Raw genomic sequence first — 15,741 nt, 5'->3', positions numbered from 1 at the left:
TTCCAGCTGCCACTTTCACTGAAAATAGTCACTATATTTGTACGAATGACATCGTGTAAGCAGAAAATTATGCACAAGAGTGTGTTGGTATGAATGCAGTTTGAAAGAATGCTGGTACCTAGGTGTTGTCCAGGGATAGATGCTTTCTGCAAGCAATTGAGCAGAAAATGTTGCCTTTGGAAGGCAGCTGTTTACCTAGAGGGCTGGGCAGAGCTTTGTCGGTTTGCTAAAGCTACTTAAAGTATCCTTTTCTTCCACAGCAGTCAACTGTACACATGGGACCTCTGTTCCTGAATTGAAAACTCAGTTTGGAGAGCTCTTTCTCGTGCTGGGATGGAACCCCCCCAAAGGTTGGAGAGGTATCGGAGCATAAATCGGGAGGAGAGGACGCTGCTGAGAGATGCAACCCTCCAACCTTGGCCTAAGACCAGGCGGAGAGTCCGAGGTAAGATTGAGGAATGTGTAACTAGGAGAAGCCTTAGTGAGTCCTACAAAAGCCATCCCCACTCTGATGTTCTAGTAAGCTGATCCATTTTCTGGTCCAACCTTAGCTGACATCTCCCTTTACTACACTTACCTCCCCCAGTCCTGTCAGGTGGGCTTTGAAAGTGAGGGCGCATCAGTGGAGAAGTGTGGCTCACTGGTTAGAGGAGGCAGACCTGGAAGCAGAGGTCAGCCCGGGACCAGGGTTCAATTCCCGGCTCGGCGGGGTCTTGAGTCCTAAAATGTCCATGGACTCGACAATTCTCGCTCCGGTGCCTACTCGATTCACGGGTTCACACTCTGCGACTCTGGGCAATAGCTTGCTTAATCTCCACAACGGCCCTTCGCGGCAGGATGCCTGGCTTTCACCTTGCGGATACCCTGCCGGGGTTATCTCACAGGGGAATACCAGGACGGGTTCCCTAAGCAAGCGCTTAGAAACCGCTTGGTGATTTGCGCCATATAAATTCCTGTACATTTACATTTACATTTACATCATTATTGTCCTGGACTGTCCTTAAGAGTGTGTAAAGAGCAACCATGACTTCTTCTAAAGGGTTTGGGGTAGCGCCCATGGGAACATTTTTGATATAAATGAGGATGAAATAATTTTCACTTACATTTGCTATAATGTCATACGCTCTAAAAGGGGCACTGATTAAATATTACATTACAAATTGCTAAGCAAATGAAATCTGACGAGCCTCTATGAGCTGTCCTCTTTTTTCCAACATTTTCTATGGGTGGCACTATACATCCAAATTGGCCTCCATTGTATCAGGCCCTGTATTTTGTCATGGGTGCCTCCCATATCCCTTGGGTGACCCTTATGTCACAAATTATCTCAAGTATGTCAGGGAAGCCCTCTAAAATATCCTATGGATGTCCCTCCCTGATCCCAAGCCATACTTCCAGTGTGCAAGTGCCATCATTTTGCCATTAATGCCATCCATAGTCCATGGGTGACCCTTATGTCACAAATTATCTCAAGTATGTCAGGGCAGCCCTCTAAAATATCCTATGGATGTCCTCCCTGATCCCAAGCCATACTTCCAATGTGCCAGTGCCAGCATTTTGCCGCAGGTGTCCCTCTTGCCAAGAAATTCTTCCAGTAGGGCGACCCAATGTATCAAAATGTACCTCCATTGTGCCAGGTTCAGCATTTTTGTCCTGCTTTCTCCCCCATGTCACAGTTATGCCCCATATGACAAGAAGTTCCACGTGTATGTCAGCACCAGTAATAGTGTCATGGGTTCCCATTGCGTCAAGAGTTACTCTCAATACATTAGCACCAGAATTTTACCATGGGTGTTTCATATGACAAGTGTTACCACTAGTATGCAAGTGCCAGTATTTGGTCACAGGTGCCTGTTATGCTAAGAATTGCCTCCAATATGGTAGTGCCAGCTTTTTTATTAATAGGTGCCTGTGGGCCAATGGCAGACTTGCAAGCATAACACTACATATTCACTCATATTAACTTACATTCACCCACTCACACTCACTCATTTCTAACTCAGTCACTTTCACTCACTCATCCAGTCTCACTCACACACTTGCACTCTGTTTTTTTCTGTCACTAACTCATCTCACTCATTCACAATCACTCCTACTTGTTAGCACTCACTCTCACCCCACCAGCTCTGCTAGTCCAATATTGTAACAGGAAAATGAAGAGTTGAGGCTGCAGATGTCTATTTTAGAGAGAACAAAGGGTCAGTGAACACAGGGTGGCCTTATGGGAGGTGTAAAAACAGTGGTGAGAAGCCAGTAAATATCTCATATATCAGGAGGAGGCGAGAGCACTATACAGGGCAAAACAGATAAAGTTGTATGAGGTGAGGAGCAAGGTGGAGAAACTTCTGGCCTAGCTTGAAAGGAGAGAGGAGGGACAGAGAGTGGTGCAAAAGGTCTAGACAGAGCATGGTGTTCTGGTGGAATTGGCTAGTGAGATCCCACAATCATTCACTGGATTTTTGAGCAACCTATACACACAATGTACTAGTTGGGAACATGGGAGGGATCTGATCAATTAAGTTAGAGATATTCCAGTCCCCAGATTGGGAAGAGAGGCCATGACCTTATTAGAGCAGGAGGTACAGGAGGTGATAGTGCGAAAACAGTGCAAATTAAGCGTGGGAAATCACCAGACCCAAATAACCTGCCTTGTAAGGCCTGAATAGCCTAAAGTGGTGAGGAATCGGGTGGTGCAACCAATCCAAACCATGTTATACAAGGTAGGGCCGCGGGTGAACTCCAAAGGGTTCTTCGAAAGGAAACTATTCTTATTCACAAGCAAGGAAAACTACCAGAAAGATGTGCATCATATAGACAGATCTCCCACCTAAATATAGAAAAAATGATATTAACATAGGTATTGGCGAACTGCCTGAAGCAAGTGATAAACAGTTTATTGCCCCAGATCAATCAGGCTTTATACCCTATGGATCAACTAGGCACAACCGCACATGATTATTTAGCTGCCTGATCCTCAAGGGAAGTGCGAGGGAGCCGTAGGTACTGTTAGAGTTGCACACTGAGAAAGCGTTTGACTCACTTGAGTGGCTTTGGCCCCTCCTTCCCGGTCTGGGTGCGTCTTCTACACAGTCTTCCTACGGGCTGGGTCAGGGTGAATGTCACCATGTCAGGGGAATTTGAACTGTGCAGTAGGACAAGACAGGGGTGCTTGTGTTTTCATTACTCTTTGCAGTTGCTTTGGAGCCAGTGGTAAACAAGTCTCACTGCAACTCCCCGATATGGGGACTCCAGTGGGACTTCAAAATTTGACTATGATATCTCATTATATGCGGAAGACTTCCTGCTTTATTTGGCAGATCCAGAAAGGCTCATCTTGAGGACTCTTGAGATCCTAAACATTTTCGGGAACTATTCATGTATCCACATTAACCGGGGGAAATCCATCACTTAACCCTTCTCAAAGTGGCAGCATAGCAAAGGATGGAGATGTACCATGCACTGGAAGGAAAGAGAGTTCATATACTTGGGGATATATATGACCACAGATCAGATATTGTTCCATGAGCGGTATCTGGGTAGACTATTGGAAGAGTACAGATGAGATATAATGGTCATTGGTGCCAACTTCTCCTATCGTGAATGGGTGAGGCAACTCTTTATAAAATTATATATTTGCCCACATTTCTCTATATCCCACAGAACTCACTTTTTGAGGTCCCTGTGGCAAGACAAACTAACACGGAAACACCGCTGTGGGATATGGCAGCCTTTGCACCTCTTTGCGGGGTAGAGAGGTACAAGAAATGGAATTTGTAGGGTTTCTCCAAACTTGGAAATATATGAAATGAAAGAGGAATTTGACCATTCACGGACTTAGAGACACAGTATGAGCTGACACTGAATCAATATTTGCGGTACCTACAAATTAGGCATATTCGAATGGACTTCATCGGCCTGTCACCTGATATAAAGCATGAGAATCAAGTGGAATATAGAGTTTGGGGGCCCCCTTTAAACAGACATCCCATATTACTGATCTACATCACATTACTTACTAATAGTCTGCCCCTACTGACCGCCTTGAGAGAGAGATGGTAGGGGACGTGGGTAGACTGGAAAACGTTGACTGGGGCACAGCCTGTAGATTTCCTGGGGAGGTTACAATCCAGGCCGGATTTTGGTTGGTCCAACTGAAACAATTCTACTGAGCTTATTATACCAGGACCAGATTACATGCTCTGGGTAGGACTGATACTGACAAGTACCTGAGAGGCTGTAATCAGAGGGGTAATCTCTTGCACACTGTTTGGGAATGCCCCAGGGTTTAGAAGTTCTAGGCAGGGATGTAGCATAAAATGACTCAGGCTCTCGGTGAGTCACTCGAGCTTACCCCCATGTCGTTACAGTAGGAAAATGGAGGGAAAAGACTGGATAGATACTCGCTTCTCTTCTGTAATATGGCACTAATAGTGGCTAGACAAGATCTTGTACAACGGTGCAGGAGAGATGGTGCTCTGACAGTGAAGATGTGGGAAGCAAACATGGACTAGTACACGCGGGCAGAACAACAAATCTATAATACAAGGGGTTGCTTGAAAAAAGTAGTTAAATAAGAAGACCATTGAGAAATGTGAATCAAAGATTTTTCATAGAGCGTCATGTCCAGGGATGCCCACCATTGCATCGTGGTTTGTTGCTGTGAAGTAGCTCTTCAAAGTATAACTGGCCAGGTGGGGATAGCAACAGGGATGGTGGAGATGGGCTGGAATCCTGGTAGGTCTGATCCATCATGTGGTTGAATGTAACCATCCTAATGATTGTCTAACATAAAAGCCGTCTGATATGGATTGCAATTTTGTTTACAGTTGTATTAATGTGGCATAAACTCAACAAAAAAAGAATATAAAGAGTCCCTAATATCACCTAACCCAGAAGTTACGCACATACATTTCATATTACTTCGGCCTGCCTGTACTGAACATGATCTGAACACACATTCATTGTCATGCGTTGGCTGGGATAGGATATCTGTGCTGCACTACACAATGGCACAAACTGGACTTGTCAAGCATCGTTGTTTAATTTGTAACACAAAAGTGTTTCTTCTGAGCCCACTGACAGTGTTACTGAGTGCCTGGTTTGCTGAATTCCAGAGTTGCCTCGCCCTGATTCCACCTTGTACAACGACCCTACACTTCCTGTCTCTTTATCTCGCTCTTTCCAGTTATTTTTCATCTCTGCTTTCTCCCCTTGTCACTGTGCTGCTGTCTTTCACCTTCTTCTTTCTCCCTTTTCTTCCTTTCGGTCTCTTCTCTGGTCAAAGTCTGATGTTGAAAACTAAGTCCTGGTCTCCAAAAATGAGGGCTGGTGCCCACCACCTGCAAATACCTTCACAAATTATCCACTTTCAAACATTGCCACATAAATCAATGTTCCTCATTCACCCAACTCCCATCTCACCCAAGACTTACACTAAGGCATCTTAGACCTCTGTCAGTCCCAGTCTTGTCTCAGGGACAAAGAACTTAACACATTTATTGGGGGAGTGACAAAGTGCTGAGCCAGTATTTCCTGAAGTTCTTCACATAGCTCTGCACCTTCCCTAAATTAGCGAGTAAGGCAATGGTGTACAGATGATGCTGGCCACACTGTGGCAACTCTCACTCTCCCTTTCTGCACAGCTGTTTTGTCTTCTCTGCTTCAGTCTATCTCTTTTGGACTCCCCTGATGTTGACTCGGCCTCACTGTCTATGATCTGTTTCCATGTTGTCTAAGTCCTCTTTCCCTCCACTCTCCAGCTCTGTGCGATATTTTCTCAGGACAATCTACCTCTTATTGTCCCTCCTGTTGGTTAATTGGAGCTTTTTCTTTCAACTCTTGTAAATCATCTCTCTCCCCAGCCCAATTTCTCCCTCTCTTTCCGCTCTATCCCTACATAGTTCATGGTTTTTGGCTAACCATTTGATCCCCCCTGCAGGCTGCCTGGAGTTTGTGAAGCGTCAGCTCTTTCGCATCGGTGATGACTGGTACTTTCTTTTCGCACTGGGAGTGATCATGGCGCTCATCAGTTTTACCATGGATTTCACTGTGTCCAGGCTACTGAACGGTAACTTAAAAATTCTGAGACATCTTAAAGCATGGGCAAAGTGGGCAATTGCCGTGGACCCAACTTCCAAGGGCTTCCCTGGGAAAGTGAACTTTCTGTCACTTCTGTCTACTTTTGTTTCTTAATCATTAATGTATAATTCAATATTGTTTGAAAACATAAGGCTTGAATTAGCACAAAATATGTAATAAAATGTAAAGTTATTCCAACAGGGACCCCCAACATGTTCCTTGCCCAGAAGCCCCAAAATCCTTAAGATGAAACTGCTTAAAATACCCCCTCTTTAAGCCACAACTGCCCAGCCACTCCATCAAAGTGTATGGCAGCACCCACCCTAATAAAGGGGACCATTTCATTTTAATGTGTCTATTTTGTTTCTATTGACCTTGTGCTAAAGAACTGTTCAGATATTTCCGAACTCCAGAAAGAAAATAACCAAGAATGCCACAGAGAAACTGTGGATGATTTTAAGAGGAATGTTTATGTTGTTTATGAGAAAACATAATTAGGTGCAACAAATACATCAAAAGTTGGTTTTGGTGAAAAGCCATGTTGGTGAATAGACAAAATGGTGAAGAAACTTGAAAACCTTCACATACCATTTATCAGTCCGTGTTCTGATAATGTCAAAAAGAATTTCAGAGCCACACAAAAACTCAGAACAATTCAGAAAAATGAATATGCATGGACGTTTATGCTAAGATTTGTGGTAGTCGCTTTTCAATTTCTAACATTAGCCTAAACAAGAAGTAGGAAAGAGCACGGAAGACATTAGTATCCGAATAAATGGAAGGAGGTAAGGTTTTTAGGGTGGCATCTTTGGATGTAGATGAAGCAGGAAAATTGGGGTAGGAAAGTGGTCCAACATTTAGGCATAAGGGAAGGGGTAAAGTGAGAAATGTACTAAAAGCAAGGGGAAGCGAGATGGGTGGTACACTCAAAACAGAAAAATATCACCATTCAGTTGGAAGAGGAAGATTAAAGTGATATGGAGAGGTGTACAGGGATTAAAAGAAAAAGGTGAATGGAGAGAGCAAGAGGTGTTCTCAACATTACAAAACAAAAACAGAAGAATTGAAAAATGCTTCTCAGACACTTGAATATCTCTGGTCCGAATTTCATTCTATCCATGTTTTGCTTGTCTTGCTAGGTCAACCAAAACAAATGAGTCCAGCCCACACCACAAGAGTAGTCAAGCCACAATAGCTGAGTAACTTCCACCCTGCCTCAAAACAAAAGCCATTGCAGACACACTGTGACCATATTGGACCACATCCGGAGAGGAGAAGCTTGAAATCCTAGTCGCAGTTTGCGAAGTAGCAGGAACCTAACCATATAAATGTACCATGCAGCACCTCATCTCAGCCACACTAGAACTCAGTTCAGCTCCACAAGCTTCTGCTACCACAGCCTTTCTGTGGCATCATGCATGCGCTTAGTTTTTGATAGTTCTTCACCTAATAACTAGGGGTGGGCGACGAATTCCGCTCCACTGGCAGAGTTCGCTGAGTTTTTCCCACTTCACATGGAGTTCAGAAAAACTCTGCGAAGTTGCACGGAGCGGCGTTTTCCCTCTCACACGGCTCGCCAATGTTAAGTTGGGAAGAGAGAAAAATCATACGCTAGACCACTCCCGGGCAAGATTTCACATAATGGGCAGTTGCAGCAGGTTGCTATCGCTGGTATTGAGAAACCTGCCGTTCGCGTTGAGGAAGCTGGTGCTTGAGTAGAACATCTACTCGAGCTGCAGAACGAAGCAACGCCTGCTTGTGCTGCACGTGGTGCCATTTGCGCTGATTTTACAGCATGGGACAAACGCCCGGTGCTACAATTCAGTGCGAGCAGCGCAAATTACCACACTCCACCGCTAGAGTAACTCTGCGGAGCACGGACGAGTTTTTTCGGCACTTCGCAGAATTCCACACAGCAGGACTCCTTATAACCTTCCATCTCACAAGAAAATTTCCAGCTGAAATTCTTCATGTAGAGATGGATACTTGTTCTATCCTTATATTTTATCCTTTGCATGTGAGCATGAAAATGTAAGGCATGACCCTGAAGAGGGAGTTGCATTTAGGCTCAGGTGACATTGTGAAATATCTGTCAAGTGAGATTATGCATAATTTACAAAAAATATATGTATTCTGAGAAATATACTTGGACAGCTGACTGAGTAAAACGAATAATATGATCCCCTTCCAGAAAATTCCGACAGCTTAGGGCGGCGTGCTATAGTCCACGTTGTTAGCCTAGTAATAGTGTGCTGATTATTGGTTGTGTTGGTACTGACATTTCGCAGTGCTGGCATGGGTGGTGGGTGTTGCAAGCTGCAGTGGTGTCCTGAGAAATGCCTTGGGTTCTTGCACGTATTTTCTTTTTACAAATTAAGCACTGGAGATATGCCTTGATTAAGGCTATTTCTGAATTTCAAATGATCGGATTGGGTTCCAAGATAAAAATGTGGGGCCAGCCCAAGGCCCCCTGCACTGTAACAGGTCTGTTTTCTAACCTCTTGAACTTTAAAGAGGGACTTCAAACATCAGCAGGGAGCTGTTGCTCAGCGGGCATTTAGGGCCATATTTAGTAAATTTCTGAAGCAAGTAAGTTAGACGAATGCCCATAAAAATTCAGTGCAAGATACAAGATGTTTTAGATAAAACCTTCTTGTGAGTGGGAGCCAATACAACTGATGAAGATGCTCTGCTTTTTGATCATATTTCTTCAGATTAAGCAAGGGCCTAGCCTTAGAGTTCTCGCTGTGTTAACCACGAACTCTGCCAGTCGGCCTCGTTATACCGCCAATTTCTTTAAAAGCAAGTAGTCGTCCCATTGCTCCTTCCCACACGTCTCAATCTTGCTTCTTCCAGATGGAATAATCACATGCTTCTACTTTGCATCAACTTACATTTACATAACTATTTCCTTCTGACTTGAACATGCAGGTCCTGGTCTCCCTCCCCTTGGTATCCACATGAACATAGGGGTTACCGGACCCATCCCAATTATACATTTTTGTTTTTCACTCAGAGATTTTAGCTGATGAAAGCAGTTGAAATTTCAGCGCCATGGGAAAACATGGAGGAATTGACGAAGAAACACCAATCCCCCATGTTATGCCCCAAAAATATGCAATCCATTTTGTTGCCTTGTCCCTTGAATTACTGAGAGTTCAGGTAACAGTAATTGTGAGGATGAAAGATTCCAGGAATTTTAATGGGTCATTCCTATTGAGGGAATATTTGTTAGCTACTACCGCAGACTCTTTTAAGAGCAGGAAGTGTGCTTTGCCATGAATTGCATTTTGCCCAGGAGAATGCAACAGAGGCCCTGCACAAGTATACTACATAGGAAGGCCGGGTGGCCTATGGATGCACAGAGAGAGATGTCTGTAATCCTGCAAACTGACTCCTTATGTTAGCTCTGCGATACCACTGTTTTCATATTGGTGATATGACCAGATTGAGGGGATGACTCCATTTCTGCTCTGTCTCCCTACCTACAGAAGTGCACCTTCCTTACTGGCCACACACGGGGAGAGGAGGGCACACACCAAGTGATCTAAGCCGGCGCAGCTGGAGTTGATAGCAGTGCTCTCTTCAGGTTCTCAGGGCTAAAGACACTATCCCGGAAGTACCAGGATCGAAATTGATGATACAATAAATTTAGCTGGTGGAAAGGAACAAATCGAGGGAGGTCAGAGAAAGAAAGACACCAAGGTAGGGAAGTCACATTTGGAAAGGGAAATGGCTAGCTGAGAATGGGATAGCTAGTATGAGACAAAGGAGGAGAGGATGCTAGAGGTAGAGCTTGTAAACAGATGATCTAAAGAGAGGAACTGGAGAGTTACCGATCAAAGAATAAGGGAGCCCTGAGCAGGAGATGAGTGTAGAATCTTCTGTGGTGTTTTCTTTGTTTCTCATGCCCTGTCTCTTACCTGCAGCCCACAGGTGGCTTTACCAGGAGATCGGAGGAGATCATATGCTGCTCAAGTACCTGTCCTGGATTGTCTACCCCATTGCACTGAGCTCCTTTTCCACCGGCTTCGCGCAAAGCATCACCCCACACTCCGGAGGTGAGGCACGCGCACAAACATTGGGAGGTGAAATGGAAAAAGAGAACACATATCTAGCTCATCATAGTTGAACGGCATCAGTCTATTGGCTAATTTTTAGGTTTTCAAAATACTAGTGTGTTTAGAAAGTTGGTGATAGACACAAAGATCTGACAAGTTGAGTGACCAATCTGGGATGAGCAGATTCTGCCTAGAGTTTGTGTGTTCACTTTGATAAGTGCAAATGCCTCCCAAGATACCTGCTTCACCACTGAACATGCACACTCTTGCCGGTGGTAGAAAAAATCCAATCTAGTGCATGGCCCAACAAAGTGCTTCAACTGGTTTTTTACCCACCTTGCAAGCTGGAATCTGGGAGCTTGGAGTTATTTATTCTTTTCTGTTTTCACAGGATCTGGCATTCCTGAGCTCAAGACTATCCTCAGTGGAGTGATTCTAGAGGAATACCTGACCATTAAAAACTTTGGTGCCAAGGTCGTTGGGCTCACCTGCACCCTAGCAGCTGGAAGCACCATCTTTCTCGGCAAAGTGGTAAGGGGCTGTTGATGCGGCCATTCAGAGGAAGGTGGGAGGGACCAGGGATTACCCGGTCAGCCTTATAAAAAAAGGAGGAACTGAGAGGTGGTGGGTCATTACATTACATATTTTAAAACCCTTGTAATGTCATTTGTTTAACAGGATTTTATCAAATTGCCTAGATTTCCTTAGCTCAGGTTCTGGGCGTGACATCCAGCAGCCCATGAGTGGTCTAGATCTGTGGAATTCTTGTTTGGTGTAAATATTCTCTTAAATTCTGACCTTGATTCATCTCTGCACAATCACAAAGTAAGAAGAGTCTGAAGCATGTTCAGTTCCTCCAGTCTGAGCTTTGATTCATTGCTAACATGATGCATGCAACTACAGCTCATTGAAATGGGGGGAGGGGGACTCTGCAAAATTCTCAAACTAGGAAATTCACAAATCTTTTTCTTTCACGGGCATTTTGACAGCACACTAATAAATCATTTCAGTGTGGTGGATAAGAAAAGTAAAAAGTGAATCTTTAAGTAACCTGGTTGTTTCTCATTTATCATTTGCATACTTGCACCTATCACCTTGAAGACCATTACGAAGCTACTGTGGAAGGATGATGTAGTAATGATGGGGATGCTTCTCTTGATTGTACAATTCTCAATAAAGATTTGCATAACGATCTATGGAAAAAGTCACAGATGCCCTAGTGCCTCGGTCATCTATCTGTCTTTCATAAACTTTTGTGAATTGCCTAGAAGAATTTGTTTAGGTCATTTTTTTTTAGGTCTCGCCTGCTTTGCAGCGCGTGTGCTGCTTGCCTTGGCGAGATCTAATGTCATTGGTTTTCTGTCCAGTTTCTTTGGAAGTGGGGTTGGTGACCGCCCTGTCTCCCTTAGGCCCCGCACACTTGCCTAGCATTGCAGCGCATGCGCGCTGCGTCTCTTCACATTGTGTCCTTGCCTCACGCTTGAGCCCCCCTTCTCCGAGAGGCTTGCTGTCTCTTCCTCTTGCCCGCCCCCTTTAATTTCACTAAGGTAGCACGTCACACTTTAACATCAGCGGCTGCGCACCTTGTTTCTGGAGTTGCTCTGCGGAGGCCTTTTAGCGCAGTCAGATGAGTGCAGAAGGCTCAATTCTTATTGTTATTTCACACAAATAGCACGGCGCTACCGGCCATTTGTGTGGCAGCACATTAGAGGGTGACGTTTCAAATAGTTGCAGTTTCCGTGACACGTGGTGGTTCATACTGTCATCGGCGCAGTGCTCTGAACAGTCATGTCGGTTAAAATGAGGCCATCGCCCCCTGCAGAATGTGGCGAGGGGTCACAGAGTCTCCCATAACTGACAGATATTCATTGATCTTGGGATGAAAGCCTGCCCGCCCATCCCCCGGAGGGTCCCCACCCTTCTGCTGCTGCATAGGCTTGTGGTAGGCCCTGGCTGTCTAGTCCGTGCCTGTGTGCATGCACTGTCAAGTGATGCGCTGTGACATGATTTTCCTCCAGAGAGTGCCGCGTGGTGCAGTTCTGTGGGTGAATCCAGTATTCAGTGAATAAGTGCAGTACTAAGTTATGCAGCACTACTCTATTTGAAGTGGTCTGCGGCGCTGTGCTCTGGTGTTTTCTAACTATATGGGGAGTGTAGTGTAATACGGTCAGAGACTGGTGTTTTAATTTGTGAGTGTGCCAGTACAGTTGTGTGTGTGTATGTGTCTGTGTGGGGGGTTGTTAGTAGGGGGTCGGGGAGAAGAGAGATGATTGGATAGGTGTACTAGTGTTGCGAGTCTATGTGTTGTGTTTCACCAACTAATTGTAACCAGGATGGTGAAGGTCTACGTCAACAGAGCTCTGACGTCAAGTGCTAGCCTGCTAAGGAACTGGAATGAAGCAGAGTGGCATCAGATTCTGCAGCCTGCTGTGTGACATCTGGTTTGTGAGTAATGCCTCCACCAACCCCCTGTAAGACTTGCTTCCCCACTGTTTTTTTTTTTGGGGGGGGGGGTGCGCGAGGGATGTTTCTTGTGGCTCAAAGCATGCAGCAGGGGCAGTCCACTGCCAGATTGCGGTGACCCGGCAAAGGCCCGCGTGTGGCTCGAACTGCTGGAGTTGCAGCATTGTGTTGTTGAGGAATGAGGCGCATTGGAAGAGCCCTGTTCGGACTCCAGTGCTGGAACAGCAGTGTGCTGCAGACCAGGACTGATGTGGTTTGGCAGAGCTGCGTGTGGGTCCCTGCTGAAGAACAGTAGATTTGCAGATGAATTTATTTTTTGAAAGTTTTATGTAAAGGTGTACAAGGGTGTGCAGGAGATATTTTCCCGTGTGGTTGAGTCGCCTGCTCCTCTCTACATACTGACAGCCCCTGATGTGATGGCGCTTCGGTGACCACGAGAAAGTCACCCTGCAGGTTGTGCGTATACTCTGCCCTGCATGCTTTCCATCTGGGCATATTGAGCCCATATGCCGTGCCAGGCTTATACTTGTGCCCAGTGTTGCACATAAATAACGTGCTACTTTCTGCTTGCTGCCCTGTGTATACTGTGGGTTAGGTAACAATTTGGTGCGAACCCGTGAACTCAGTGCTGGGCAGGCAGCCTACACTAGGTCTCCACTTCATGATGTTGATGCTCACAGTTGTCCAGCTCTGTACTCACCACGGGGAACATATATTCAGAGATGCACATGCACTCGGCGCCGCCCTACATATAAGCGCTGCTTCCTTCCCAGTTCCTTTTTCAATCTTCTCTCATACTTCCCCCACCTTCACAGTTTTGCTCTGACTTCGGCCACTCTTTCTCTCACCCTCATCTCTCTGGTTCTCCACCTGCGCCACTCATTCTTCCACCCACTCCAGCTTCACCAGTTCACTTTCTCACCACTAACTTTACCCCTCTCTTCCTTACCTCGCTCTCCCCTATCCTACCTTCTCATGCACATTCCTCAGTGACTTATTCCGCGCACAGACAACAGGGACAACAAATCGTCCATTAAAAAATATAAACAGTTAACCTCCACTGCTCGCCCTCACTTTCACTCTGGCCATTACCCCTATTTCCCAGTTTCCCTGTGCTCCACTTTTATTCCCTGGTTCTCTCCCACCTCCACTCTTCCACCGTCACCTGCATATTTTCCACATTCCCTCATTCTCGCACCTGGGTCTCTGCCTTCTACTTCTACATATTTCCTAACTGTTTCTCTGTCTCCCAGTTCCATTGTCCTCTCTTTCTCTTCGTCCTCCTTTGGTCAACCTCCCATGTCCACGTCCTGCAGGGTCTCTCTACCATCTCCCACCTTTCTCTTACCTTAACCTCTTCCACTCCCTCCCCCTCTAGCTCCACAAGTCTCCTTACAGATTCCACCTTTCTTCTTTTTTTTTACCCTCACCTTCTGCAATCAGCATCATTTCTATTTCTCACCGCTCCACTATCACCCTTCCTTTTTCCCTCTCATCTCTAGCGCTTATTCCCTCACCACTACGTGCTCCATCCCCCTTCTCATCCCTATACAATCAGCATAATTTCACTCAATGCTACACACTTCCACACCACACAATTCAACTCTTCACATCCGCATTCCACACCACATAATTCAAAAGCAAACCACATCATTCAACTCAACAACACAATTACACAACACACCACATACATTCAATCCATACCACAGAATTGTACATCATGCCACAAAAAAGCACACCACATAAATAAACTCCTCTACATACCACTCCCGAACCCAAAATACCATTCCAAATAATTACACTCCATAATGCACAATGCCACTCCACATAATTCCAGTGCACTCAATACCACATCTTTACTATCCACAGAAAACCACTGCACACCATACCACATAATTCCACTACACTAATCCACTCCATACCACACTATTCTAACTCATAGAATTCCACAACTAACAATACCAATTCCACCCACACAATTCCACTCCAAACCACCTACATCCACTACACTCCAAAGCAAAGCACATGGGTAAAAAATATTATCATTTACAACTCCAATAGCTCTAACTCTCACAAAAAGGAGACTTATTGCATTGCAAATGCTTGTTCAATGAAGCATTTGAAATGCGACGCTTGTGCCATTATTCTAAAGAAAAATCCACCTTTCAGCATGCCATGTTCTCCGCATATAATTGAATTTTGCAAAATGGACAACTTTGCTCAGGCTTGAACTCACAAATCAAATAACTCTTATTACTTCCTATAAGCTGTTGGCTACCAGAACTGACCCAACTAGAAGGTTCTGAAAGATTTCTAATTCTCCATTAAATTACAATATTTATCCTCTCTGCAGATTTGTGGGAAGGCTTACAAGAGCATGTGTGCAAATCAGTCAAACCAATTCCTTTAAAACAGATCCAGGCATATATTTTCCCCACTTAGGGAATCCCAGTCAATGTTTACATGCATAATAGCTAGGGATTGCTGAGGCAATAATGGGTGGTCACTGTGACCCGACAGCAGTAATTCGCTGTATAGTTTTTAACCATTGTCAGAAGGAGTCTCAAATTTGGGAGATTGCCTTTATCCCAAGCTCAACTTAGTATCAATCAGCAAATCAGAGACCACTGCCACAAGTCTTCCTCTCAAATAATCAAAGGACCACTTGTTCTAAGGGGTTGCCTGTTGACCTGTGCGCTTCTCCTTTCCATATTTGTCTGCTGTCAATCATCACTTTACCACATCAACAGCATTCAAAGCCTTAAAGGTGATATCTCAGTCAGATTTATGTTCTAGTTTGAACCATGGATTTGTTTGAAAGACACATAAATAGCATTTTAAATTGCCTCATCATCGGAACGTCAACACATTTTCAGGCTAAACCAAGAAATCAGACTAAAATTGGATGGTGACCCAGTCACACCTATTACTGGAAAGGGAGAGAGCTTCTTCTGCCTGAGAACTGCAACATTGGAAGCCTGGACAAGGACACTGTAGATTGCTCATGTCACTGAGATCTCCTCCCATTGCCAAACATAAAGTAAGAAACCTGGGCGCAATATTCAATTCTGAATTTGCCTTTGACTTCCAAAGGCTTCAACGTCTGACCTCAAACTGGGAAAAAATAACTACATAAAGC

At 44.8% G+C, this 15,741-nt stretch overlaps 1 protein-coding gene across 1 annotated transcript in view; it reads left to right on the top strand.

Moving 5' to 3' along the window:
* Positions 1-260: 260 nt before the first annotated feature.
* Positions 261-15,741, top strand: part of LOC147710906 (chloride channel protein ClC-Kb-like) — a 237,394-nt gene continuing 221,913 nt past the window's right edge. The window contains exons 1-4 of the mRNA XM_086921682.1: positions 261-445; positions 5,939-6,067; positions 10,008-10,139; positions 10,531-10,670. Coding sequence (XP_086777808.1) covers positions 334-445; positions 5,939-6,067; positions 10,008-10,139; positions 10,531-10,670 — 513 coding nt within the window. The 5' untranslated portion in view covers positions 261-333. The remainder of the gene's footprint in view (positions 446-5,938; positions 6,068-10,007; positions 10,140-10,530; positions 10,671-15,741) is intronic.

This window comes from Lissotriton vulgaris, chromosome 5 (assembly GCF_964263255.1).
Source record: "Lissotriton vulgaris chromosome 5, aLisVul1.2, whole genome shotgun sequence".
Classification (NCBI taxonomy): domain Eukaryota; kingdom Metazoa; phylum Chordata; class Amphibia; order Caudata; family Salamandridae; genus Lissotriton; species Lissotriton vulgaris.
The sequence above is the reverse complement of the archived record's forward strand: the minus strand, read 5'-3'. Positions and strand labels throughout refer to the sequence as shown.